At 41.7% G+C, this 25710-nt stretch overlaps 2 protein-coding genes across 17 annotated transcripts in view; both read right to left on the reverse strand.

Moving 5' to 3' along the window:
- Nucleotides 1-169: 169 nt before the first annotated feature.
- Nucleotides 170-18331, reverse strand: mybpha (myosin binding protein Ha). Of its 2 annotated transcripts, none has more exons than XM_086043070.1 (13): nucleotides 18089-18331; nucleotides 17034-17093; nucleotides 16885-16941; nucleotides 15808-15942; nucleotides 14049-14216; nucleotides 11156-11244; nucleotides 10874-11069; nucleotides 9286-9425; nucleotides 9036-9195; nucleotides 7642-7778; nucleotides 5500-5686; nucleotides 4573-4635; nucleotides 170-404 (listed from the first exon to the last, which is right to left on the reverse strand). In XM_086043070.1, exons 1-12 carry the CDS (start codon nucleotides 18294-18296, stop codon nucleotides 4595-4597), a joined length of 1578 nt encoding a protein of 525 aa, XP_085899196.1. In that variant the 5' UTR covers nucleotides 18297-18331; the 3' UTR covers nucleotides 170-404; nucleotides 4573-4594. The 2 variants fall into 2 exon arrangements, with proteins under 2 accessions (XP_085899196.1, XP_085899186.1); XM_086043060.1 differs by having other exon boundaries at nucleotides 16885-16944.
- A 426-nt stretch (nucleotides 18332-18757) lies between these two features.
- The window catches only part of nav1a (neuron navigator 1a), an 84399-nt gene continuing 77446 nt past the window's right edge, over nucleotides 18758-25710 (reverse strand). For all 15 annotated transcript variants that reach the window (XM_086045932.1, XM_086046008.1, XM_086044965.1 and 12 more), the window contains 12 exons: nucleotides 25462-25624; nucleotides 25193-25385; nucleotides 24886-24974; nucleotides 24703-24801; nucleotides 24450-24621; nucleotides 23195-23460; nucleotides 22966-23117; nucleotides 22826-22897; nucleotides 22002-22207; nucleotides 21171-21289; nucleotides 20909-21097; nucleotides 18758-20816 (listed from right to left, as the gene is read on the reverse strand). In XM_086045932.1, the coding sequence (XP_085902058.1) occupies nucleotides 20736-20816; nucleotides 20909-21097; nucleotides 21171-21289; nucleotides 22002-22207; nucleotides 22826-22897; nucleotides 22966-23117; nucleotides 23195-23460; nucleotides 24450-24621; nucleotides 24703-24801; nucleotides 24886-24974; nucleotides 25193-25385; nucleotides 25462-25624 (1801 nt within the window). In that variant the 3' untranslated portion in view covers nucleotides 18758-20735. The remainder of the gene's footprint in view (nucleotides 20817-20908; nucleotides 21098-21170; nucleotides 21290-22001; nucleotides 22208-22825; nucleotides 22898-22965; nucleotides 23118-23194; nucleotides 23461-24449; nucleotides 24622-24702; nucleotides 24802-24885; nucleotides 24975-25192; nucleotides 25386-25461; nucleotides 25625-25710) is intronic.

Below are 25710 nucleotides of genomic sequence, written 5' to 3' on the forward strand. Positions count from 1 at the left end.
TATATATATATATATATATATATATACATATATATATATATATATTTATGATAAATGTTCACCTTGCTATAAAGATATACTGCAGCTGAAAATGTGGGACACTTTCAATACATGTAGAAATCCACACAGTATATCATAAAATAGAATATTTATTTCACATTCTATGCTCTTTGCAAATTCAAAATAATTTTATTGAGTGATATACTAGAGTATAACAAACTGCAAATTACGGAAAAATCATTGGACATTCAGCCTGGCACGTGACAAACTCAATTCTCATTCAACATTTAGCCAAGCTGGATTGTTGTTGAGTGGGTGTACGAGATGATGTGGGTTGAGGACCATTTCTTCATTATATACACAACGTCGCACCACCATCTTTTCCTCTCACCTCGCCCAGAACCCTGGACACACACAACAAGTGTATGGAGCACTTATAAATACAGTACGTAAAATGGTATAGAGTACAGAAAGTTAGACAGTACATGAAGTACTATATCATGCAGGGCCGGGTCTAGGCAGGGGCAAGAGGGGGTCTGGCCCCCTCAAAAAGATGTTTGCCCCCCAAATTAAATCCAACCAAATATATTATATTATCTTATTTAGATTATATATCACATATTTTTATCATCTCATGCCTCTCTCCTCTGCTCCACTTCTTACTGTTTCACTATTTCACTGTCTTAGTGTTCTTGCCCCCTCAAATATAAAATATATCAAATTGTTTCTTGTGCCGTGTTTCTCATCTCCGCTGCATCTCCTATTTCACTCTGCTCATTTCGGCCTGCTACTGGCTCACTGTGAGGGATAGCTGTCTGCAGCGAGCTGAGACCCAACTTCCAATCACCCTTCAGTATGCAACGTATGCCTGTCATGTTTCTAATAGCGGTTTGCAGCAGTAAACTGCTACCCGCATCCAAGTGAGTGGATTTATCAGTTAGACATGGTAAAAGGTGCTGGAGGACGATGCCCGCTCAAGATTTGTAGCTGGCACCTCATACATGCCTGTCTAGAACCCGCCTTGGTATCATGTCTGTATGAATGGCGAAAGCGTGTATTTATGCACCAAATGAGGCATGTGAGCCAGTGCCGAATCGATCCAGCAGATGGTGCTGTCGTTGAAACAAAATAAAAGCTAGCCAGGTCAGGCTAGAATTCGTTTTCTATATCACTTATCCTGTTTCTTTACAGTAAGTGTTTTATATTCAATGCAGAGTAGTACAAAATAAATCTGTAAATAAATTGTCCCTGTACCTTCCATGCCGCTGGGGTGATGCAGTGCAAACTACAAACAGTAATCATGAATCTTACCATTTTTTTTTAAATTTTTGTATAGGCTTGAAAAATTCTGCCTGGCAACAAGTCCCCATGCAAATTTATGTCGTGACCGAACAAAAGAATCTGAGCAGTTTTGCCGATCTGCGTTGTTGTACTCACTAGCTGTAGCTGAAGTCCCATTTCTATTGTGAAGTTATAAAATGAATCACATGTGGTCAGAGCGCTGTGCTATTATCTTGTTATTGACCAAAATGTGGCATTTTAACTGCATGGGCCTTTTCAAAGATCACCTGTCAGTTTTGGTTCTCCTTTGCCCCGAGGCCCACTCTGCCCGTTGACTCATGGTAATGCAATGAGTTTGGCTGCGTGTCAGATTAGTGTGACTCATTTTTAGAAGCTGTGGACTGCAGTGCTGACATCATCCTGCATCCCCTATTAACAGTCCCCTCCTCACCCAAAGGAAAGGCGCTCCCTTAATAATCCCTTGTTTACCCCTTGAGAAACCTTCCCAAGTATGGTGGCGGCTCCATCGGCCCGCACCCGGAGGGACACAGTTAATCATGTCGTCCACAGGCCCGCGGTTCGCACTAGGCATGAAAACACTCCTTTGGTAATGTGATCTGATCACAAGTGGGCAGCCGGAAATACAGGTGTGAATGCATCCCAACGCACTGAGGATGCATTCAGGACCGGACCTCTGGGGTGGTCAGGAAGGCATGTGACCCTATTTGCAGCCCAGTGTGAATACACACGTCCTTGCTTGCAGTGAAGGTCAACTATGGAGTGTGTGTGTGTGTGTGTGTGTGTGTGGGTGTGTGTGTGTATGTGTGCACAAAGTTTCGGTTCATGCCTGTCAGCTTGGAACAGGCACTGTGTTCAGTGTAAGAAATGACTGCTATAGGCCTACATCATGTCATGGTTGCATTGTATCATTTTAAATCATTCAAATTTGAATCAAATTTTAGTTTTAAAGTGCAAGTCAACCCAAACATATTTTTTTCAAGTATATGTTCCCAGCAGGCCCACTAGTTGAAACACGGCATTCCGATTCATTTTGCGTTTGTAGAATATAAGTTAAGCAGCAAAATGCACTCGTTTTTAGGCATCTCTGAGGGCGTCCATTTTGTTTTCTGTCGACTGAAAATGACATCACAGCTGCTCACAACGACCAATCACAGCTGACCTGTTTTCTGAATCTGAGCCGTGATTGGTCGTTGTGAGCAGTTGTGATGTCATTTTCAGTCGACAGAAGACAAAATGGCCGCCCCCAGAGATGGTTAAAAACAAGTGGATTAACACTTATTCCACAAACGCAATATTTATCAGAATGCCCTGCTTTAACTTTAAGCGTACACTCACTTGGCAAAGAATCTAATTGTAGCAACAAATGTTCGTTTTGAAAAAATAACACTTCTTTTGAATGTCAGAAATCTAAATAAGGTACAGTTTCGGAAGTGGTGTTTTAATAAACAATTTGTGGGACTATATGACCACTTGCACAAGATGTATCAATATTCTCCCTTTACAAGTTTATTACGAGCATTTCATTGAACGATGTTTATGAGTGTGCGTGTTGGTTGCTGTGGCATCCACGTCAACCTACATGAGGAAATTGTGTTTTCATGTAGCTGAGGTACCCAAAATATTAGTCATAGCAAATAAAATAAAATCAAAAAATGAAAAACAACCTAAATATTTATAATTCATTTTTTAATATGAAAAACAGCTCTCTATTATGTTATACTCAATAAAAACAAATAGTAATGGCATAAAGATGAATACATTTAACTTTTTTTTGCCTTAAGCCAATGGACAATGCGGTGCTCCTTCTGGTGTGTGTCCCTTGGCCACCAGGGGGCTGTATAACACAGACATAAGATAAACTGTGCATGGAGCTATGTTAGTCCACTATTTGAGTTCAAATATCCAGTTTTAAATTTGCTGCATTGGATCCCCGTGTGTTTCAGGATCGATTTTAAGGTACTTTTATTAGTTTATAAATGTGTTAATGGTCTTGGGCCATCTTATTGATCTGACTTGCTTTTATCATACCAACCCTTGCGGATCCTGAGGTCCTCCGGCGTCGGCCTTGTAATTATTCCAAGGGTGAGGACCAAAACGCATGGCGAGGCTGCATTCAGCCATTTTGGTCCTCAACTTTGGAATAGCCTGCCAGAGGACGTCAAGTCCGCAGAGACTGTTGATATTTTTAAGAGGAAGCTCAAGACACACCTTTTTAGTTTGGCTTTTAACTAATTTTAAGTAATTTATCTAATTTTAAGTAATTTATCTAATTTTAAGTAATTTATCTTTTCTTTTGATTGGGGAGTATTCTTATCTTATCTTACTGATTTTAGTTCTTGGACTATACTATTGTTTTGTTTTTTCGTTTTGTTGTTCTCTGTTGTTGTTAGCTTTTAGCGCCAGTGTTTCCTCATGGGGGGCCTCCGTGTTGGGGGGTGGGGGGGTGAAGGGTGTCTCTGCCGGGGGTCTCTGTGATGGTGGCACTCCCTGTGGCCATGGGCCGTCATTCCCCCCAGCGTGAATGAGCCCCCCTTGGGTACCCTTTCCTCATATGGTTTCTCTGTGCTCTGTCATGTCTTTTTTAACACAGTTTATCAGGTTGTGTGCCATATGTGTGTGTGAGTGGGTGCTGATGTACTGGTGGATATGTCTTTGGGTTTGTTGGGAGGGAGGGCGATAACGGGTCATCTTTTTATGCTGTGTCTTGGATGTTTTACAAGCACTTTGAGTTGCATTTTTATGTATGAAAAGTGCTATATAAATAAAATGTGATGTGATCCGTTGTTTAAAGGATTGTAATAGCACAACCCCGATGCTATTTATTAGCCCGTCGATGACATTTGTCATCATGTGTTAGCATTTAGCTAGCAGACGTTAAGGCCAAGTTATGTGTGGCTGTTTAAATGACACAATGTCACAATGCTGGACAGATCATTTGTGTCAGCAACAGTGTAAAAAAAAAACCTTGATGGGACAATTCACAACAACAATGACATCTCATTTACTTTTATCATTGTAAAAGCAGAATATTTGTATTATTGTAGTTTTAATACAGCGATGGTGCTTCTTCCTGCGTGAAAGGAAACAACTCATGTATTCATCATATTTTCTTTGAACTACTGTCATATTTGTCCCATGAACAAAACCACAACACAAGGGACAAAGAGACCGACTTCATGACCGATTTGATTGTCAATATTAACGGCAACATTAACATGAATGTATTCGCTGTCTCTTTGGACAAAGATGGAACCATTGTTTTTGTCTTACCTCTGAAGGTTGAAGTGTTGCTTTATTTGCTCTTTTCCTTGTCAGCCTCCAAAAGAATCACCTCTGTTAAGAAAAGAATATTCCATTTTGGTATTTTTGGATTATGACGCCAGTTTATAACTTTTGTTCCTTGTAGTGAAATCTTGGTGTTCAGCAATCCCCTCTCCTCCTTCTCTCCTGTCTTCGCTGTCTTTCATACATCATCAAGAGTGTTCGGTGAAGGTAAATTGATGTTTCAAGTGGAAATCAACCCAAACATTTTTTTCAAGAATATGTTCCCAGCAGGCTCACTAGTTGAAACGCGGCATTCTGATTAATATTGCGTTTGTGGAATATGAGTTAAGCAGCAAAATGCACCTGTCTTTAGCCATCTCAGGGGGCGGCCATTTTGTCACTTCTGTCAACTGAAAATGACATCACAACTACTCAGGGCTCAGGTAATGACCAATCACTGCTGACCTGTTTTCCGAAGCAGACCCGTGATTGGTCGTTACCTGAGCCCTGAGTAGTTGTGATGTCATTTTCAGAAATGACAAAATGGCCGTGCCAAGAGATGGCTAAAAACGAGTGGATTAACTCTTATTGCACAAACGTAATATTTATCCGAATGCCTTTTTTCAACTAGTGGGCTTGGATAGAACATTCTTGAAAAAAATAGGTTTGGGTTGACTTCCATTTTAATGTTCATTTATGCTTTTCATTAGTCATTTATATTCATTTCACATAGTTTTCTGTTTGTAAAATTAATGTCATTCTGTATAAAATATATTTTAGGGGCATCTGGAACAGATTAATTGGATTTACATTATAGCCTATGGGAAATATTTCTTCAGTTTTCGTACCATTAGGTTTTAGTTAGGCTTTTTGTAATGAATTAATGCCAAAAACCGAGGTTCCACTGTTCTGCAGGCGTCCGTGCATACATACGTTTGACCTCCAATTTGCAGGAGACGGTGGCCTCTCCTTGATCGTTCTTGGCTCTGCACGTGTACACGCCGCCGTCAAAGCAGCACGGCTTGCGGATCTCCAAGGAGCAAATGCCCTGGTTGGAGAGCTGACGAAACTTGGGGTCGTCACCGATCACCATCTGGTTCTTCAGCCATTCAATCTTAGGCTACGAGAGAAGAATGAGAATGAGCCTCTATCATCTCACAAACTCAAGTCGTTACATTTATAGTTTGGAGGCCAAGCATCCCCCATCGGTCCTTTCTGAGCGTGACTGTCCAGTGGAAGGACAGTAACTTAAAACTGTTCCTGACATTACGTATGTACCACTCCAGGTTTTAGAGTGCATATCTATTGGAACCTCAGGGTCCGACTTCAACCTAGGGGGCCCCGCTTATTAAATTACAGCAAAGGTCATGCTTTTCCGAACTGTTTGCCTCAACTCAGTCGTCTGCCTGTTCCTTCGTGTCTGCTCATAACCATTTATTTTTGGGAAGAAGTGTAAAACCGTAGTCGGATTACTTGAAAGACTACGAGATGAAATTAGAAGAATTTTTACTTGAACCATAAATCAAACAGTTCTACTTTTCTTATTTTGTCGTTAGTCTCGTTCATGTGCCACCATCTTTCCATCACACCAAAAATGCCTTCAGGGTTACAGGTAAAGTGACTGGAAGTGTGTTACAGGAAGGAGTGGGTGACAAAAATAGCAGCCTCTCCAAACGGCATCTTCACAGCAGGACAACAGACTATTCTCTTATCTTATTTTATCATTTGTGTCTTCTCTGCTCAGCGTCCATCACACGACATCTCCATTAGTGGCAGCTCATTATCAGCAATAGCGGCGCATGCCCGCAGGCTTGGGCCTCCAGGGCAGCTGTGAAGTGAGTCAGATGGGAGGGGCAGGGGGCCATAAACACATCATTTCATTTTGGTGAGTCCTATATACCGTAAAAGGAATGACATAAAGGAGATCCCTTTACAGACAATTGGTGGACGAGTGCTCTTGTTGCAGATTTCTAGCCAGCTGCTACTGTGAAGTCTCCCACAAGATGCATTTAGACGCAGCAGTCATTGATGTTCATTTCGGGACTGGGGCGTGACTCGCCACTTGGACCAACCCCAAACACAGAAATCCACGGGAAGGCGTGTGACGGGACAAGCTTTCAATGCTCAAACGCGCACATGAATGAAAAATAAAAACACACACCGCAGGTATTTGAAACATCGACTACTATTACACGTAAGGCGCGCCTTCCTGTTCCAGTCTTTGTGACGCAGTCCTACGAGAGCGCTCGAGGCATGCTGTGTTCTAAAATTCCAGTCGGATTTGCCTAAGCACCACTGGTATGACTCTGCAAATGCTGTTGTCCTTGGTGAGAATCCAAGGACAGCTAGAACACATAATCAGGCGCATTTCCACCGCAGCCTGTCACCTAAGCCGGCCGCGTCAGGCAGACGACCGTAAAGATATGTTTAACCACAGCGGCAGCAGCGGCCATCAATAATGCCAGAACTACAGAAAATGCATGCGGTCGTAGCAGCAAGAAATATTCAGTAATAGAAATTAGTAATGGGAATTTGTGGGAATTAAATGAAAGTAATTTAATGGGACGATATCATAAAATATAAACATTTTGTTTTAACGTGATTATTTCTGATGAATTTCCCATTGAAAACACATATTTTATTTTGCAACACTAGTCCAAACGTTTGACTGGTACCCCACATAAAAATGCAAAAATGTGGATGCAGGTTTTTTTTTAATTTCGCATGTTTGAAAAATGTTTTGCCTCGGTGACCTCGACCCTTTGAATGCCAGTCATGCTTTCACCTGGATCGGGATTATTCTAACTATATGCTTTCTCAGTGCATTCATTTGTATTTAGGGTTACTTTCACATTTAAGAAAGAGGAATCTGTAAATGTCATATAAAACCAAATTTGAAGGACAGTAACATTTCAAGCTCACATAAAAGTACCGTGACTAGCACTGCATGGCCCTAGTCAACCACAATTCATCTCACACAGCATCCTCCGATTGTTTATGATACTGAATGTGTCTATAGCATAAAAGTTGTTCATAAGGATAGTTATTCTCAAAGACTACCCTGACATGTCTGACCTTGGGACTTCCACGAACAGAGCATAAGAGCTTGGTGGTGTATCCCACAGTAGCAGCCCGGTTGCTGAGCGGCGTGGTGAATTTTGGCGCCTCGCTGAAGTCATGCTCCTGGTATTCGGGAGGCTTGTAGACTATGCCTGAGAAAAGAAAAGACAACAATTAGTATAACAGAAGAACAACATCAATGAATTCATCTTTCTCTCAATTGTGTTTAGTTTGGAAGAACGTAGGAGCTGACCATTTATTATTTATAAGAGGGTGTACACACTTTACAACCACATCAGTTCAGTTGTTTATTTTACTACCCCTCTCAAAAAGATTTAAAAAAAAAAAAAGTAAATTGAGTTGTACAAGTCGTAAGTCACATTAATGGTGGAAAAAGATTTTAAATGAATCAGCTTGGTCTTGTTTCAGATGGCACAAAAATAGCATTTGAACAGGGGTGTGTAGACTTTTTATATCCACTTTACTAATATACAGAAGAGGAAAAAGTACTGTACTTTAGAAGAAGTACAAATACGGTACTTGTCTAAAAAAGACTGGTAAAAAAGGACACATTTTTGGTGCAAATGTAAATGATAAAATGATTTTTTTATTTTTACAATAACTGGTTTGATAAGTTGGCACAAAAACCAAACACTTTTTTTTTTTTTTTTTTAAACCAAGCACTAGCTCAAGCTATCAAATGTTATAATGGTATGCTATGCTACCAAACATGTTCCCGTAGCTTTGCAAATGTTGTGAACTGACTAACAAAACAAAAAAAAGCTAAATTAGCTAAAACTAAAAATACTTCTTACCATTATATGTTTTTTTTAAGATTGGAGGCAGAATTTTGAATGTGAGAAGCTTGTGGCTTCAGGCTGGCCAATGTCAACACATTTGATACATCTTGTAGCTGACAAGATTTCATCATTAGCACTTGGAAGCCAAGCATCAGGTCTGACGTCTTTTTACATCATGTCCTCATCTACTGAGGTTGAAAAAAGTAATACCGTAAACCTACTTTGACAAAATAAGGAGTAGAAAGTACAAATGTGCTGTTCAAATACGGGGAGTAAAAGTAAATATTTGTCAGAAAAATTATTACCTGTACTCAAGTGAAGTATTGATACCTGAAAATCCGCTTAAGGAGAGTAATGAAGTATGTGAACTTTGTTATTCCCGACCACTGCAAGTAACACACACTTAGCTCTACTAGATTTGTCAACACTGTCATGACTCATGAGTCTCTAAATTTACTCCCGCAGAAGCAGGTTGTCAGCTTATATTTAAATAAGTGTCAAGGGCTTCTCTGTCCCTGGAGTCTTTAATGTAACTTTATTCACACACTTCCTGCAGCTCATTAAAATAACAGCACTGCTCATGCTGGAGCCGAAGTGACGAGTGGCCACCTGTCTTCTGGATTGTGGCCACGTCCTTGGTGACGGCGCTCTTCTCACTGATGCCCACTTTGTTGACAGAAAACACTCGGAAGGCGTACGCGTTTCCCATGATGAGGTCGGAGATGGTGGCGGTTAGCCTGTGGTAATGTTCCAGCACGGTGAACCATTCCTGTGTGGAGGGACGGCAATCCCAGTCTTACAATCATATCAAATTGTTACAATAACACTCTCTTCACGTGGTTAGCTCGTGAGCTCATACCCCAGTCTTCGTGTCGGCCTTCTGGACAATGTACCCAGTGATCTCCGTGTTGCCATTGTCCTTAGGAGGAGTCCATTCCAACGCGGCGTTGAAGCCCCAGCAGTCCACCAGTTTTGTACTACAGGGAGGACCGGGCAACTCTGTAAAGACATATTGGAATTGATGTGGACAATAGAATATTATTAAAATGCTTTTTGGGGAAATTCTCCCTGTCTGTCCCCATCCTATGCCTCTAATCTAATTTTCAATCATTATTTCTCGACTTATCAATAAATAAATGAATACAGTTAAACGATCAGAAGACTATTGGGATAGAAGCTGTGATGAAGTGATGCATCAATTATTTGCTCAAGCGCATTGCTCCTCACAGAGGCTCACGGGGACACAGAGCGACATTCTCACAAAAGAAAACGATTGTAGTTTCTTGGCTGGTTGTTTACCTCTAACAAAAAAAGTTCAAACGAAGGAAGTAGAAAGCTCTCTTCTTCATGTCATGAAGTTGTTTTTTGAGGCGCGGATTGATGCATATGGATGAGTGAAACCAACGGATTGTTCCCATCGGGTCAACGGGTAAGTTGATACGCTCTCTTAAGTTGGAATTGATTATACATTCCCAAAAATACAACGGCAAAGGGGTAACATTTCATTTTTGGCAATACTCCATCATGAACAAGTCATGCTGGCAATGTAGCTGCCTCGGCGTCATGCACGCGCGTTAGTGAGCTGGGGGAGTTTCTTTGGTCAGAGACGCAAGGTGGGGGAGGGGCGAATGAAGTGAGGCTACATTTATTTCTTTCTAGCAGCCTCAACACTGCAATCTCTACCATTAAAAAAGGGAGGTTGGAATTAAAAAGTATATATTTTTTAAATTTTGCTTAAAACGGCGTTATGACATCACTGACTTTTTGCTTTGACTAGTGTTGTGCAAACTCCTGATATGAGCGCTGTGTGGTGGAAGTGAACTCAAACGTCACAACATGCATCATTTTGGCAGATAAAACTAATGAGTCGTTCTTCAAAAAATAGGCTTCAAGCTAGTTAATTGCCATCCCATTTAAGTTTACTGTCAAACTACACATATAACTAAGATAATTACACTTTGTGTTTTTAATTTATTTACAGTCCACTAGTTTAATGCTAACAAATGCTGGGGAATGCCATAGACTGGCTAACAAATATGATCAGCGTGTATAACACTTTGAGGAAATTTTAACACAAATGGTAGAGCAACACATGCAGACAGAAAATACTCACATGTATATATTCTCCATCCTGTGCGAAAAATGACTAATAATAATGCTGAAGAGTTCTGCCTCCATGTACATCCGTATTATACTGCCCCCTAGGTGACTAAGGCATGCACACAGGGAAGGAACAGCATAATACCCAGTGGAAATTTCAACCCCCCATTTCGCGTGCGCTCACGTGTAATAAAATCAGCAACGCCGGTCATTGACGTTAGTGCCAGTGCGATGTATGTATGTTTTTACGTGTGTGCGTGCGTATGGACAATTCCCAGTACCTCCTAATAAAAGTGGGCATTCACCAGCGCTTATTCATACCAGCGTTTGCGCCACCTACAACTCACCAACAATCTGAATTGTGATGGTGGCTTTGTCTTCAAAGCAGTCCACCTTAACAGTCAACTCATAAACACCCGAGTCTTCCCTCTGAGCACCGCGGATGAATAGGATGCTGTCCTTGTCACTATTCCTGATGTTGACCCTCTTTGGATCCAAAGGCTGACCGTCTTTCAGCCAGGACACCAAAGGTTTGGGCTTGCCCTGTGGAATTAGAAGAGAGTGACGAGATGCCCGGTCACGTTTTCAGGAGACATCCACAGGATAGGCAATTTGAAATTTGGGCTCACAAGGAACGGGATGACCAGGTTGATTTGCTCTCCAACTTTCTTGACAAAGCACGTGCGGAGGTTTCGAGGAACTTTGATCTTCGGACGGTCTGCAACGCACAAGGTCACGCAAGTTTAATTTGAGTGTTCACCATCATCATTTTTAAAGTTGCATTCCTGTCCCCATCTGATCTGCTGCACTCTGTATGTCGCATGAGTGGCAGCAATGCGAGCACATGACAGCGAGTGGGCAGAGTAACTACATTTGCCAGGTGTGTTTTCACAGCAGGGTGCGGAGAGGGTCACGCAGGCTCAAAATAACACTTTCACACGTTCTATTTACATCGCCGGACCAAGCTCCAAGACTGATGATGCAAGTTTTCACTACAGTTGTTAAAAAGATGACAACTTCATTTAGTCACAGGCTCACAACACAATTGGCTCACAACACAATTGTTACACAACGTTGATGTCCTGTGAAAACACTTATGTCCCATTTTTTAATTTTTTTTTTTCATTTTCACGTTGATGTGATGTCTGTAACGTGGAAACACCATTCACGTAAAAATAAGAAAACTGAAAAAAAATGGACATAAGTGTTTTTCACAGGACAGCGGCGATAATTTATAGTATACACAGTTTTACTATTTGAGCAGGTGGCATCTTGGACTGATTGCTGCTCCATAGCAGTCAACAGATCACAAATGGACACTATAGACTTTCCACTTTTCATTTCTTTATATTCAACCATTATTCAACCAGAAAATATCTCATTGCCTTAAGCTCCTCCTTTACAAAGGACTCCTAAGACAGGAGGCAGCAGAAAACACAAAAAACAATTACATATTTACAACACAGACGTTTACAAACGCACAGGATGAAAAACAAGTGCATATTGTGGAATAGGTCTCAAAATGCATATTTCATGCTTAATTGAGACATTATATTGCTGTTCTGGTAAGTGTTTAACGCTACATCATTCCATGTTAGCAAAGTGGCTAACACTACGTGATAATGAATGCAAAGTATGAGGCGACGTACAGTATCCAGGCAGAGACAAGAAACAGAAGAAGATGATAGTTTAAGAGATGGTAAAGTCTTGGATGAGGCTGACATTTGATCCCTGAGAAGAAAGATGTCATCATATTCGGCCGATTCAAGCATTACAGTGCTAAGTCATGACGGATGGGAAAGCGTAGCCATTTAAAATGCTGTTCTAGAAAGACAACCGATGGTTTCATGGTTTGGTTTCGGCTGAGTATCGAGAACAGCATCCCAGCAAATATCTGAAGGGCTGACAAGATATATAAAAGCAGCAGGTTGTAACCGGGTCACAGACTTAGAACATCTTATCGCTGTAAGCTATCAACATCCTGCCCATCAATCTCCTTCTAGCATCTCAACTGCATCTCACACCATTCCTGAACCAATTTGGCTCATCATCCTTTCCTTTATATTTGACAGCTAAGATTTCAGCTCCATGTGGTTCAGCTCCACTTTTGGCCCCAACGCTAATCCTTGAAAATCGGCTTCCTTCCCGGCACTCGCGAAACATCCAGCCAGTGCTTCCACAAATCATCCGCCGTATGCATTTGTTTCTGGACATAAGTGTATTTGTGATGGGATACTGTCTTTGAATCACATACGTGTGTGTGTGTGAGAGAGGTGAGGACAGCGGTGATGGCACACAGCTGAATTTAACTCTCGCAAGCCAGCCACAATCCATCAATTAGGCTCGCGTTTCGCACCGGCGGAGTTGAGCGTCAGTTCTGGTTACATGACCGCATTTCTCCACTAAATGTTCTTGTTTGTTCGTAGATATTTGAACCCCGGGCAGGAAATGTGCTAAGCGACGAGTAAGCTGTCCTTCAGCATCGACAAGTGGGACATGTTTACGCGGTCGTCGAAGAGAGAAGTGTATTATAAGTATTCACTTAATTTGAGTCTTTTTGGAATACAAATACGAAGAGGAATGAAACTTTGCACAAAACTGTAAACAACTATTAAGTTCAGTGACACCATCTGAGTGTGGCATATTTGAGAGTAACTGTTTGCCTGTGTGGGAGGTTATTATTATTGTTATTATTATTATTATGTATTTATGTGGGTGTGGGTGTGTGATGTCATTTTCAGTCAACAGAAGTGACAAAATGGCCGCCCCCGGAGGTGGCTAAAAACGGGTGGATTTTGTCACTTAACTCATATTCCACGAACACATTTATTAACCAGAATGCTGTGTTTCAACTAGCGGGCCTGCAAATAACATATTCTTAAAAAAATATGTTTGGGTTGACTTCCGCCTTAAATAAGTTAATTTTATAGTCAGGGGATTTTTCAATTAATTAATAAATTAATTTATTCATTTGTTTATATAAATGTGCCAATTTTAGGGCAAAAAGAGTACGTCTGGGTCCCGCGTAAATCAAAGTTGCGAAGTAGCATGTTAGCTTAGCTCAAATGACGATACTGTATTGTACTCATCACGTTAAAAGACTTCTGGAAGTGCAAAGCACTTTTCAAGGACAGGCACAATGTGTCGCATGATCCTTCAAATAAGCCACCGCTATTAATGTTATAATAAATACATGACCGTATGTGTGTGTGTGTTTGTATGTGGTTATTTATGCTTTAAAACTACACACACTTACTCAAGACACATGAAAGAAAAAAGTGTGACTTATGGTTAATGAATGGTCCTCTCATCACCAGACTGGATTTTTTTTCCAAATGGCAGTAAACAGCCACTTACCTTCCTCCGGTCAACATGAGTATTTTCAAGAGACAGACAGCTACGAGCGCTTTCTAATAATAATAACCGTTTCTGTGTAATGCTTTCAAATACTTCACCCACACTCAATAATTCATTCCGAGCCCTTTTGAAGGGGAGCTCTTTGCATTGATGGCAGCTACTCACCGACCACATCGCGGATTGGCACGGCCTGGGAGAGCGTGGCCGGCTCACTGCGACCGCCGGCGTTTACGGCCACCACGCGCACCAGCAGCACGTCACCTGCTGTCAGATCCTTGATGCAGTAGCGGGTAGCCGGGGTCAGCGCCTCATTTGCCACCACCCAGTCCGTAGCTGCAGGGACAACAAAGTTGTCTTGTGTTACACAACCAATAAACACTGACGAAAGCCGACATCAATTTGTATCACATCTTTTGAAGGGGACACACTAGAAAAAGTTGACTTTGCAGTTGCTTGTACAAAAATACAATATAGTGGAAGCTTCATTTATCTTATATAATGGAAAAAATAATAACGGATGACTTTTCATTGATATTGTAATCATGATGAATCATTAATTTCAAAATGTATTATTCAACCAGCAAAACTCAACTTTAAAATAAAACTTTAAAAAACAGCCATAACATAAATTAGTAACAAGTAAAATAAAACAGTAAAATAATAGAAATAAAATAAACACCTGCTGTGCACACCTTGGCCTCTAAGAGGCAACGTGGTGCACGCAAGGAGATGTACTTACATGAAGATTACAAAGAGTAGAAGAAGTGTGGAACTTTAATATAATTTGTTTTTCACTGATTTGGAAGACTATATGTTGTGTATGTATGTGAGTATTTTCATATAACCTGCCTGTATGTGTTACAAAAGCGTCTGTGTATGAATATGCGTTACTTCAAGATAAATGCCCTACTGCCATGTCTAAAGCAAATTTTGGCTAGCCAGTCAGTAGGGGTTGTCGTTGGGTGCTAGCAATAAGTTGGTAAGGGCTCTAAAACTAAGTGGGTGTTGCATTTAAATATACAATGTATGTAATTATTTTTGCTGTTCATTTAGTTTTACAGCAAACTCCAACTGGGGCATCATGAAACAGAGCATGCTCAGGGAGGACAGAATAGCGTACAGTACATTGAGAGTACTGCATTTAAATGAAAATGAAAGGAGCTGCTTTGGTTGACCATGATTAAAGTCAGCCGTGACCACCCCCACAGTGGCGCAGCCCACCCACTTTCAGATCTGAAAGCCTGCGCTCGTCTGCAAAATTACCATCATCGGAGCTAACCCGCCTCTGTGCAGAAATACGCCATGCGCCACAAAGAGTTTACGCCGGTCGTGAAAATAGAACTCTCAGAGTGTACTGATGACTCATACAGGAGATCACAAAAGAACCCTGAATGGCATCTAAAAAACCGCAGACCTCAATGGCATCAGTTATGGGCAATAGTCATGACTTGAAGCCCGTTCCAGTAAAAGCGAGCAACTTCCGACAAAATAACAAGTCAAGATATGTGTAGCCTTCTGCAACCTAATTTGTTTGTAAAAAGGCTTGCGTCTGGATATGGAGTGGGTGTCAGTCTTGATCCTTTGGGTATTTTACCCAATATGTATCACAGGAATGTTATTAAAACAAATGGTAACCAATGCGAATAATCCAGTATATCTTCTTTAATGATTTATAGCATGCCGATATGCGTTTAAAAACAACATACAGTAAGGATGACATTTTGGGAGCCATGACGAAACGTCATCTGACCAATGGAGCACTTCTAAAAGAGGCATCAGGAGGTATGACGACTGCCGCCTACAGCCCCCGACGCGGCTATGAGTCAATCTGACATCTGACACCTGCCGCACAGGTGCAGCCTCACACACGGGCACACACGCACACATACACACACACTTCCCATAAGTGAGAAGGTGAACTTACTTCCATCTTTGCAGTACTCAACAGCATATCCATCCAGGCCAGATTCTCCGAGATTCTCTGGCGTCTTCCACTTGACGGTGAGGCTCGCGTCATTCACGTCCTCCACAGATATTTCCAATGGAGTGCTAGTGGGAACTGCACACAAAAAGTCGCAGTTATAGAAGCAATTCTATTTATTAGTAGCATAATTATTGAGGAGGATCCCAAGTGCAAACCTCTGCAGGGTTGCTCAATTTTTGCAAAGAGAAACACATTTGATCCCAAAATGCCAGTGTTCCCCGACCTTTATCTGGCTTTGGAGTGGAAGTCAACCCAAACACATTTTTTTCCATAATATGTTCTATGCAGGCCCAGTAGTTGAAACAAGGCATTCTGATTAATATTTTGTTTGTAGAAAATGAGTCAAGCAGCAAAATCCACCCCTTTTTAGCCATCTCTGGGGGCGGCCATTTTGTGTGTGACAAAATGGCCGCCCCCAGAGATGCCTAAGAATGGGTGGATGAACTCTTATTCCACAAATACAATATTTATCAGAATGCCTTGTTTCAACTAGTGGGCTTGCGTATAAAGTATTCTTGAAAAAATATGTTTGGGTTGACTTCCGTCTTTAAGGCACATATTTTACATATTTTTAAAAAAATCTTCAAATTGGAAGCATAGTCATGATGAAAATCTAATAACCAAACAACACCAAACGACCAAACAAAAAGGTCATAAAATGTGTTGTATATCCTGATGATCTTGTCTCAGTTCAATCACAAATTTAAAATCTTGGCCTGTTCAACTATTATTCTGTTGTATGAATGTCAACGTGTGGATACACAGATGATTAATTGTACCTTCTGCCATCTAGTGGAAGAGTATTTAATTGTTTTGCCTGTCACTACATGTTGCGGGTATAGATAGAAGATCAAAAGTCCTTATAGGGCTTTTTTTTTTTTTTTTTACCAGTAAAGTGAAATTGGATAATTACCCACATCACACCTGATGATATCTCACGGAAAAATAATGTGTGGTTGGGAATCACTGAATCACAAACTTGATTTGATGGTGAAAATAACACACTTTACACACTACCTGCAGGAGGTGGGGGTGTAGGGGCCTTGGGTAGCTCCTCAACTGCAGGAGCAGCTCCTGCTGGAAAAGTGTCAGGTTTGTATTATCGACATGAGATGCTGAAAAAAAGCATATCTGCGGTGTCAGTCTGAATTGCTTGCTTTGATTACCGTCCGCAGGGGCATCTGTAGCAGGGACTGCGATGTCGCCTTCGGGAGCGGGTTCAGCAGCTAGTGATAAATAGCCATCAGACAAACACTTTAGTGACTTTTTGTACAGGTTTGATCCGCAGCAGAGAAAATCTATTTTTGTAAAAATATAAATACAGTTATACTTTCAGTTGTATTCATGTATATATCTAGCTATCATTCATTCATGTATAGAAATTTAGATGTCATCAAATGTGTTGGATGATATGACACTGTGATGTGGGGTAGCAAATAGGTACAGAGCCTGTCATGACATGGTGAAAAAAATTAAATTGTGGCCACAATATAGAGCAAGTGTGCACACAAATTGCACATTTTAGATACAAATGCTCATTCGTGGACACAAAGTTTAATACATACAGAACAAACAAATCATTCCTTGACAGTTGGGTACTAGGTGCAGTGTTTCCCAACCTTGACTGAGCCAGGCACATATTTTACATTACAAAAGCTCCTGGCGCTCCACTAAACACAAAATGAAAATAAATGTTTAAATACTGAAATAATGATGATCGCATCTCAATTTATTAAAAAAAAAAGAAGACTTATTCTGTGAATGCTGAACACAAAGTTATTCTGTTGTATAAATGTCAACAAGTGGCAGCTTAATTGTACTTTCTACCATCTAAAGGAAGAGCATTTAATTGCTCTACCAATCACTCCACGTTGTTGGCAAAGACAGATGAACAAAGAAACATTATTAGAGGACCTTATTGCACGTAGGAGCAAATTCTGCTTATCCAAAGGTCCAATTTGTTTGAGGGAATGATATTAAACGCAGAAATCACTCGTGGTTACATTATGCAGCTATTTCGTTGCCATAAATGGGTGTACCGTTAACTTATTGTCGTATTTCTGTTAATACTTTGTGTCAAAGACTGCGTAGGTATCTTAAAAAGGTGTTTAGTGTTCCTCGTCCCGTATATTGCAATTACACTGCTCACTATTAGCACAACAGGTCAATTTGCCTAAAATGATTCCATTTCCATATGAGATTTGATGACCCTCCTCAGTACCTGGGGCGCTTTGTTCCGTAGCGGGATTGTCCTCCGTCGGGGCGGCGGGTGATGCTTCTCCCTCGGCCACGGGTGCGGCCTCAACAGGTGTCTCGGCCGGAGCGGGCTCGGTTCCTACGGCTTCTGCGGCCGGCGGGTCGGGCTTTGGTGCCTTCTCGCCCGCCTTCTTGGCGGGCGACTTCTTAATGGGTGCGGGCTTGCCTGGCATCGTGCTGAGAGACGGCCAGTCCTATGGATGAAGGCGTCTGGAGCCTCGGGGATAATTTATAAGGCGTCCTGAGGTTGGGGACAACTTTACTCCACCCATTTGCCTCACTTGGATGTCTGTGCACTGCCTCCACCCCCACGAGTTGTCACATCCATGTTGTGGGCTAATGAGTTGACACATTAGCGCTTTCAATTACAGCACAACATACATACATACTGTACATACATCCGAGCACACACACACCTACATATACATGTATATATAGATACACACACATTTGAATAGTAAAATGTGTAAAAAATCGGAGTTGAAAAATACGATTAATCGCGATTAATTATGGAAAATGTTGCGATTAATTAGTTAAAAAATGTAATCGTTTGACAGCACTAATATATACATATACATACACACACACACACACATACATGTAGGTAGTTACAAAAGAAAAAAGGAGAAACAACTAAAGGAAGACAGTTTTATTCGTCATGACTATGCTTCCAATTTGAAGTTGTTGATAACTTCAAATGGAATGATTATTATATATTATATCATTTAACAATCAAATCCTCAACATAAAACAAAACAGGCACGCTGGGAAACAAGCCCAAAAGCCAAAGGGGGCTTTCACGTATTGAGAGCCACAAACAAATGAAATTTCAGTTCCGCCGCCCAAGTGGACAACATGACGTCAACTGACAACCAACACAGCTATGAAACCATACGTAGAATGACATAACTTTGTGTCCAGAGCTTGATGGTAAACATGTGATGCGGTTACAGAGACATGCCGTACAAAGCACTTCAGTCACCTTAAAAATCAAGTGCTCCTTCCTCTTACTCGAGGAAGACGATAAACAACCGAGGCCAATTTTCAGCATTTTTTTCTTTACATTTCCACTCTTTTTCAGGATTGTTTTCGCAGATGCAATGGCTATTTACAGTGTTTACAACAGTGATGTCATGTACAAAAGAGAAATAGATATTTACAAATATTTGCATAAGAAAAAAGGTTTTAAAAACAAGGTGAGAAGAGGACGATATTTCTTTCTTTTTTTTTTTTTTTTTTTAAACAAACATGATAGGTCCAATCAAAGTAAAAGCTTTGGGAAATGCGGGAAAATGGGAATCATTATTTCATCTCCATCTCCATTTCTTTAACTACTGTACAGTATGTCCACACTTTCACACACTCATGAAATCACACACATCTTAGCAGCCCACTCGTGACACGCATCAGTTTTGCAAACAGCCCTTCCACGTGACTGCCAAGAGACGGTCCAGACCTTCATCTCCATACTCAAAGCCGTCGGACATCTGAGTAAGTGAGCAGAAGTGATGAGCTTGCTTCCTATGATAACTTCCTGTAAATCGAGGCCTCGGGGTGGTGGAGTCAAGCAGCTCAAAGGCAGCTTCAGGCCATTTGGGGCTTTCAGGCACAGGCAAATGTAGGCATCGCGTCTCTACTTAACCTCAGCACCTCGTTTGCAAAGTAAAGAGCACGGAGACAGAATATATTGAGAAATACGGGGACGAGAGGTTTCAGGGCCCATCCACGGTTACGTCCTTCGATCTCTCACAGAACAGTTGAGATCTGACTCTTCCTTATCATATTAAGGGGCTAAAGGAAAAAAAGAGCCTCTTCCAGTAGACAATTTGTGAAAAATAATGTCACTGCAGTGAAAAAAGCAAGTAGAGTAAGTAAGGAAAACACATTGTATGTTGATTCCGATGTTTTTTGATGAACAAAGCAGCAAGGACGGAAGCACTTGTTTGGTTTTGGGACTCCATGGCGTGTTGGGTGTACGAAATGAGACAATATTTGCTGCGCATGGCTGATTATTACTAAAGATGAGTCAGTACAAAATCCTACAAAAGATGTATCCTCATCTATCACAAAAAGGTTTTCAAACGGCAACAAGAATTGTCTGTTTTAGCAGGTTAAATAAACAAGCACTTTTTTGTTTTTAACTCTCCTGTGCCTTTACAATCCAGGTTCAGTACAGTACAATGAAACCAAACCACCACAACCAGGCACGTTTCACTTGTTACACTGTGGAGTGTGAGCAACAACCACTGATGTGGGAGCATGCAGGTACTGCCACCTAGCGGCATTGCTGCTTAACTGCAAAATTCTACTTTGACACTTATTTTTATTATTTATTTATTGATTCATTTATGTATTTATTTATTTATTTTTCCTCCTGTAGCCCAGTTGTCACACATTGGAAATAAAGTGCAATTTTGGCATTGAACAAAGTATGTAAGCACCCATAGCTCCAGAAGGGAAGGGGGGGGGGGGGGGGGAGAGAAATGCAGGTCCGGACTGGTTTCATGCTTGTTTGTGGTGCAAACGTCTCCGAAAAATCGATCCAGCTTCCTATGATCACGATGGCAATGTTTCCTTTTGCAGAGCCAAGCTATCATCGTTCAAGTTTCTCCTCAGAGCGGATGCGGGCCTCCATCCCGCTCTGGCGACTCGATGCTGTTTGCCGACTCCTGCAGCTTCAGCAGCATAATCATCTTTGAACAGGGAAGGTACGAGCACAGTCGAGGGAGTCAGGCGACTGTTTAGTTCTTGAAAAAAATGGGCACATTTCAAAGCGAAAACTCACCAGGGGATCGGACTCCAACGTGCTGGGCGGAGGAGTGTCTTTGGCGGGCTTCTTCTCCTCGCTGTGCGGACCTATGCTCGGGGGAGGTAGGTGATACAGTTTGGACTGGTCCTGCTGTGCGCTGGGCCAAGGGAGGGTCCCTCTCACCCACTCCACGGGATCCTCCCACACCGCCTTCTGGCCATGCACCTGGACAACAAGACTCGTGAGCATGTCGGAATGATGCAATTTTGGTTGCTGCCACACTTGCATGTGTGCTCACCTTGATGCCGTCCTTGGCTCCTTCCTGAAGGTACGGTATGATGGAGTGGTTCCACAGGTCGATGAACCACTTTCTGAACTCTGCCACTGACACGGGGCACGACAGGAAGAAGCAAGGGCCTGATGTGGGAGTGACACAATTGCTCATGAAATCATTCCTGTTTCAACATAAAGTCAAAACCCTTCCACCACAGGTTCCATTTCACAGATTCTTTGGTACAGTTAATAACTATTTTGTCAAACTCTTGTTTATATTGGGTGTAATTCCGCTGTCGACCACTTGCTGGCGGCAAATGTATTTAGTTTGAGAATGTAAATATGAACGAAGAAAAAGAAGTAATTTAGCAAAGTCAAGTTTTTGTTGAAGGTGCCATCCACTGTAATCCTGCTACAGAAAAGCGATGGCTGTAGTGATGTATATTGTGAGACACGTTTGTTAGTTTGGAGAAAAACACGATTTATTTCCTGTCAACACATGGGAGGATCGGTACACTTACACTGTACAATATATTTTGTGTTACCCATTGCTCTTGCCCTCTCTCAATACTTACATGTGTGTAAATGTGTTTGTATTAGAAGTGTGCTTAAAGAGAAGTCAACCCAAATATATTTTTTTCCAGAATATGTTCTATGAAGGCCCACTAGTCTAAACACAACATTTTGGTTAATATTACATTTGTGGAATATGAGAAATCCAAATTTTAGCTAGCTCAGGGGGCGGCCATTTTGTCACTCACTGTACTCTACTCGCAGGGGTGTCCAACAGAGTTATAATAATTTTAGATTAAAGTTCATTTTTATTTCATCTTACTGATTTATTACCATTTCTTACCTATGAGGAAATCTGAGGTGCTGTGTTTCTCCAAGAACGTGTGGAGGTGGTACCAAAGCTGCGGGACCCAGTCCAGTACGCAGAGGAGGTCCTGGTGCTGCGATGCGTCGTGCTCCTTCTTCTGGTAAGCTTCCACAACTTTACGGTGGAGGTACCTCAGGAGAAAGCCGTTGGCTGGCTCCACATTGTTCGAGAAAGGAACCATTCTGTGGACAAGGCGGCAGACATGTGAAAAACTAAGTCCATTTATCCATCCATCCGTCCGTCCGTCTGTCCATCCAACCATTCATCCATCCATCCAATCCACAAGTCAAAAACAATATGTTCGATGCACACCCACTAGCATAAAGACGGTATTCTGATTAAAATTGCAGTAAAATCTGCCCATTTTTATCCATCTCTGCAGGCGGCCATTTTGCCACTTGCTGTTGACTGAAAATGACATCACAGTGCATAAGGGCTCAGCTAGCGAACATCACAAGACCAAACCCAGAAATAGGTGAGCCGTGATGGTTGTCACAAGTGCAGTTTTGAGGGAGGAAAATAAAAAAAGGCAATTAGATAATTTTTCAAAATCGCTCGGTCCTGGTTGACTCTGTCTATTTACTACTTTTTCATGTCATCATTCTCAGAAGTAGAAAAAAAAAAAAGTTACAAGCCTATTCTGGTAAAGAAAGCAAAGTTTGTGAGTACTCAAGTACACTTCAGAAACATGAAATTCAACTCAAGTACAGTTTGGAAGTATCTGTACTTCATTACTTCCCATCACTATTGACGTATTTGAGGGCTTCACTCATGCATGCTCTTCCTGACTTGGTGCTCACCTGAAGCTGAGGTGCAGTCCATGGTTGGATGACATCTTGACGGGTTGATTGGTAGTTCCGATGATGTAAGGACTGAAACGGCCACACAAAAAATGTTTAACTCACCAACTTTATTTCATCGGCCAAATGATGCGACTCACCATTTATGATACTTGCAGGTGAGCGCGCCGTTGATGAGCTCGGTGACGGCGGCGGCGTCACTGATGTCGTCGATGATCACGACCAGCGGAAGCTCGCCGCCGCTCTGTCGGTCGATCTGATTGGCTAGATTGGACAGATACAATTGCAGCTCCTGTGGGAACAAATATCGGTGAGGTGACGTGCCCTTTCCTGTGCGTGCACTTTGTCCGCATTCAACCTACGGGCTACCTTTTGCGTCTGCCGATGCATGTTGAAGGAGACGGCGGCGCCGCGGCCCACGAGGGAGGCCTCGCCGTCCACTTCGGGCGAGTCGTTGCGGCTGCGCTGCAGGAGGTAGTGGGCCAGACGCTGAGCCAAGTAAGTCTTCCCCGTGCCGCTGGGCCCAGAGAGGACCAGACGCCGGTGCTTTAGCAGTAGGCTGATGTAGTGCAGCATCATGGGCTTGGGAATCAGGGTCTCGAATACCAGGGAGTCCACACTTTGTTCTTCAAGACCTGGTGGATATATATAGAATGGGATAAGCATTTACTCACAAGCAGACGGGAAATACTTCAACAAATCTAACTGTTGCAATGGAAATTGAAACCATACAGTGCATGTCAAAAAATTAGAACAGTAATTCTCAATGTTTTCTTCCTGTAGTGGCAAGTGAAGAATCATGTAATTGCATGCTCAAAGTTTTTTTAAGTTACCGGTACATTTGTTTTGTTTTTTTAAATCCGGTTGTATTCAATCTTTTACAACGTTTCAAACTATTTGGAACATTATTTTTGGACAATGTGTATTTAATTTGCATGTAATATATTTTGATTGAATCATTATTTAGTTACAGGTTTTTTTTGTCTATATTTAGGCACACTCATTTTCAAACTGCACAGTTTTAATGTGGCCTACAATATTAAAACATTACCAATTAAATACTTTTTAGGAATGCATCCTAAGACTCATTTTTATTAACACCTATGTCTCTACACTACTGTATTTAAATGATGGTGGAAATTGGAGAGCTACATATTTCTTAAAATGTGGTACTTGGTGTATAGTGCAAGTGAATTACAATATTATGGGAAAAAAAATCTGTTTGAATTTTTAAATACTACGCACTACGCACAGCAAAAGACTGTATTCCATGATTTTCTCTCTATTTATTTATTTTTTTAAATTTAGTTTTAGGATTATTGGTTGAAGCTAATGAAAACGGCAAAATCACTAGCCCAACAAATTTAAAGAATACACAAAAAACTAACAAAAAGGTAGTTTGCCGTCTGAAAAGTATTCTCCGAAGAGATGAATGAATCTATGTAACATCCGTTTCTTTGAACCGAGCTACAGAACTGAATGACCTTTTCTACAATATTCTAATTCATTGAATTGCATCTCGGCTCTTACGTGGCCCGACGCTCACCCGATGGAGGAATTTGGTACCCGATTGAATCCTTTACCCATTCATGAGACAATGATGGTCAACTTTTGAACTCCTAACCTTTCAAGGTGACCAAGATGCGAGGCGGACTGCCACTGAGACATCGATAAGGTGACGTGTGAGGTTTATCTCCCCCTATCACCCTCAGCGCTCCCTGGGTCAGCTCATACATGTGTAGCGAATCGCAATTCAGACCCAGGCTGGCTGTTGGGTCCACTTGAGTTAGGTACTCCTGAGCAAGAAAGACCCAAAATGAGCACAGTTGACATTCATAGAATCCCACAACTGTAACACACAACCTGCATGGACTTACTCTGAATGTCTTGGCTATCATCGAGTCGAGATAGGCCCATTCTGTCCTCTCGCCAATCATCACTGATCCCAGGTAATGTTCCTGCTGCTGTTTATGCTCCTACGGAAAGACAGGGGGTGCAATTTTGCAATTTATGTGACCGCAGGAGGTGGAAATGAATCGCGCAAAAAACGGTGGATTTACCTCAGTTGGATCCGTGAAGCAAACCAGAACTTGTGCACACGCCTCCTCCAGCTGAGATGGTACACTTAACGTGGTGCCTGGAGACGTGTCTAAAGGACAGAGAAAGAAAAGAAATATTACATTTACGAATGGAAGTCACAGGCCACAACATTAGGTACACTTGACCAATGCAAGAGCTATATAAAAAAAGCCTTTGAGAGATAACACCTGATTTAGATTGACATGTTCATCAAAATCGAGAATTTAATCAGAAAACATAAAAAAAAAAGGTAACATTAGAGGCCAAACATGTGTGGTAGTCACTTGCCTGGACCTTTACAATCATTCAGACTAAGGCTGAAGGACTTGGTGAGGGACATGGGCTGTCTCAGTGACGGTCCCAAGAAAGAGGCCAGCCCCGAAGGCTGCGAGGTGGATGAGCTGGGACCACAGCCCAATGAATGGGCCTGACTTCCGATTTTCAGATGATCGTTCTCTGCCTTCAGGCTCTCCACCGTTGTCTGGGATACAAAGAGGATTGAAATAAAAGCAGAAACAAAAAAGGTTGTGCAGACCTCCTTTCCAGGCCAAGCGAACCTCCATGCTGTCCATGGCGTCTCTCAGCTGCTCCAGCTGATGAGCGGAATTTAAAGCCTCCAGTCGGATGTCTGTCAGCTCTCTCTCTTTCTCCCAGAGTTCTGAGCGAAGCTCCGATACTGCCCTCTCGTCACCTTCTTCCTCCTCTGTTATCCCCATGATCCTGGAGGGAACGCCACATTGTCAGGGCCAAACAAAATTAAAATGCCCCCCCCCACCCCACACACACACAATCTAGAGTTAATATTT

This window comes from Filicampus tigris, chromosome 1 (genome assembly GCF_054856515.1).
Source record: "Filicampus tigris isolate MCC_2025a chromosome 1, RoL_Ftig_1.0, whole genome shotgun sequence".
NCBI lineage: Eukaryota > Metazoa > Chordata > Actinopteri > Syngnathiformes > Syngnathidae > Filicampus > Filicampus tigris.

What these genes read in the sequence shown, in the direction of transcription:
- mybpha (XM_086043060.1), bottom strand. Translation starts at nt 18,296, where the DNA reads ATGCCAGGCAAGCCCGCACCCATTAAGAAGTCGCCCGCCAAGAAGGCG. An exon ending in CATCACAATTCAGATTGTTG is followed by an intron (nt 9,426 to 10,873) that starts GTGAGTTGTAGG and finishes ATGTCTTTACAG; the next exon opens with AGTTGCCCGGTCCTCCCTGT. An exon ending in CTGCAAATTGGAGGTCAAAC is followed by an intron (nt 4,636 to 5,499) that starts GTATGTATGCAC and finishes TTTTCTTAACAG; the next exon opens with AGGTGATTCTTTTGGAGGCT.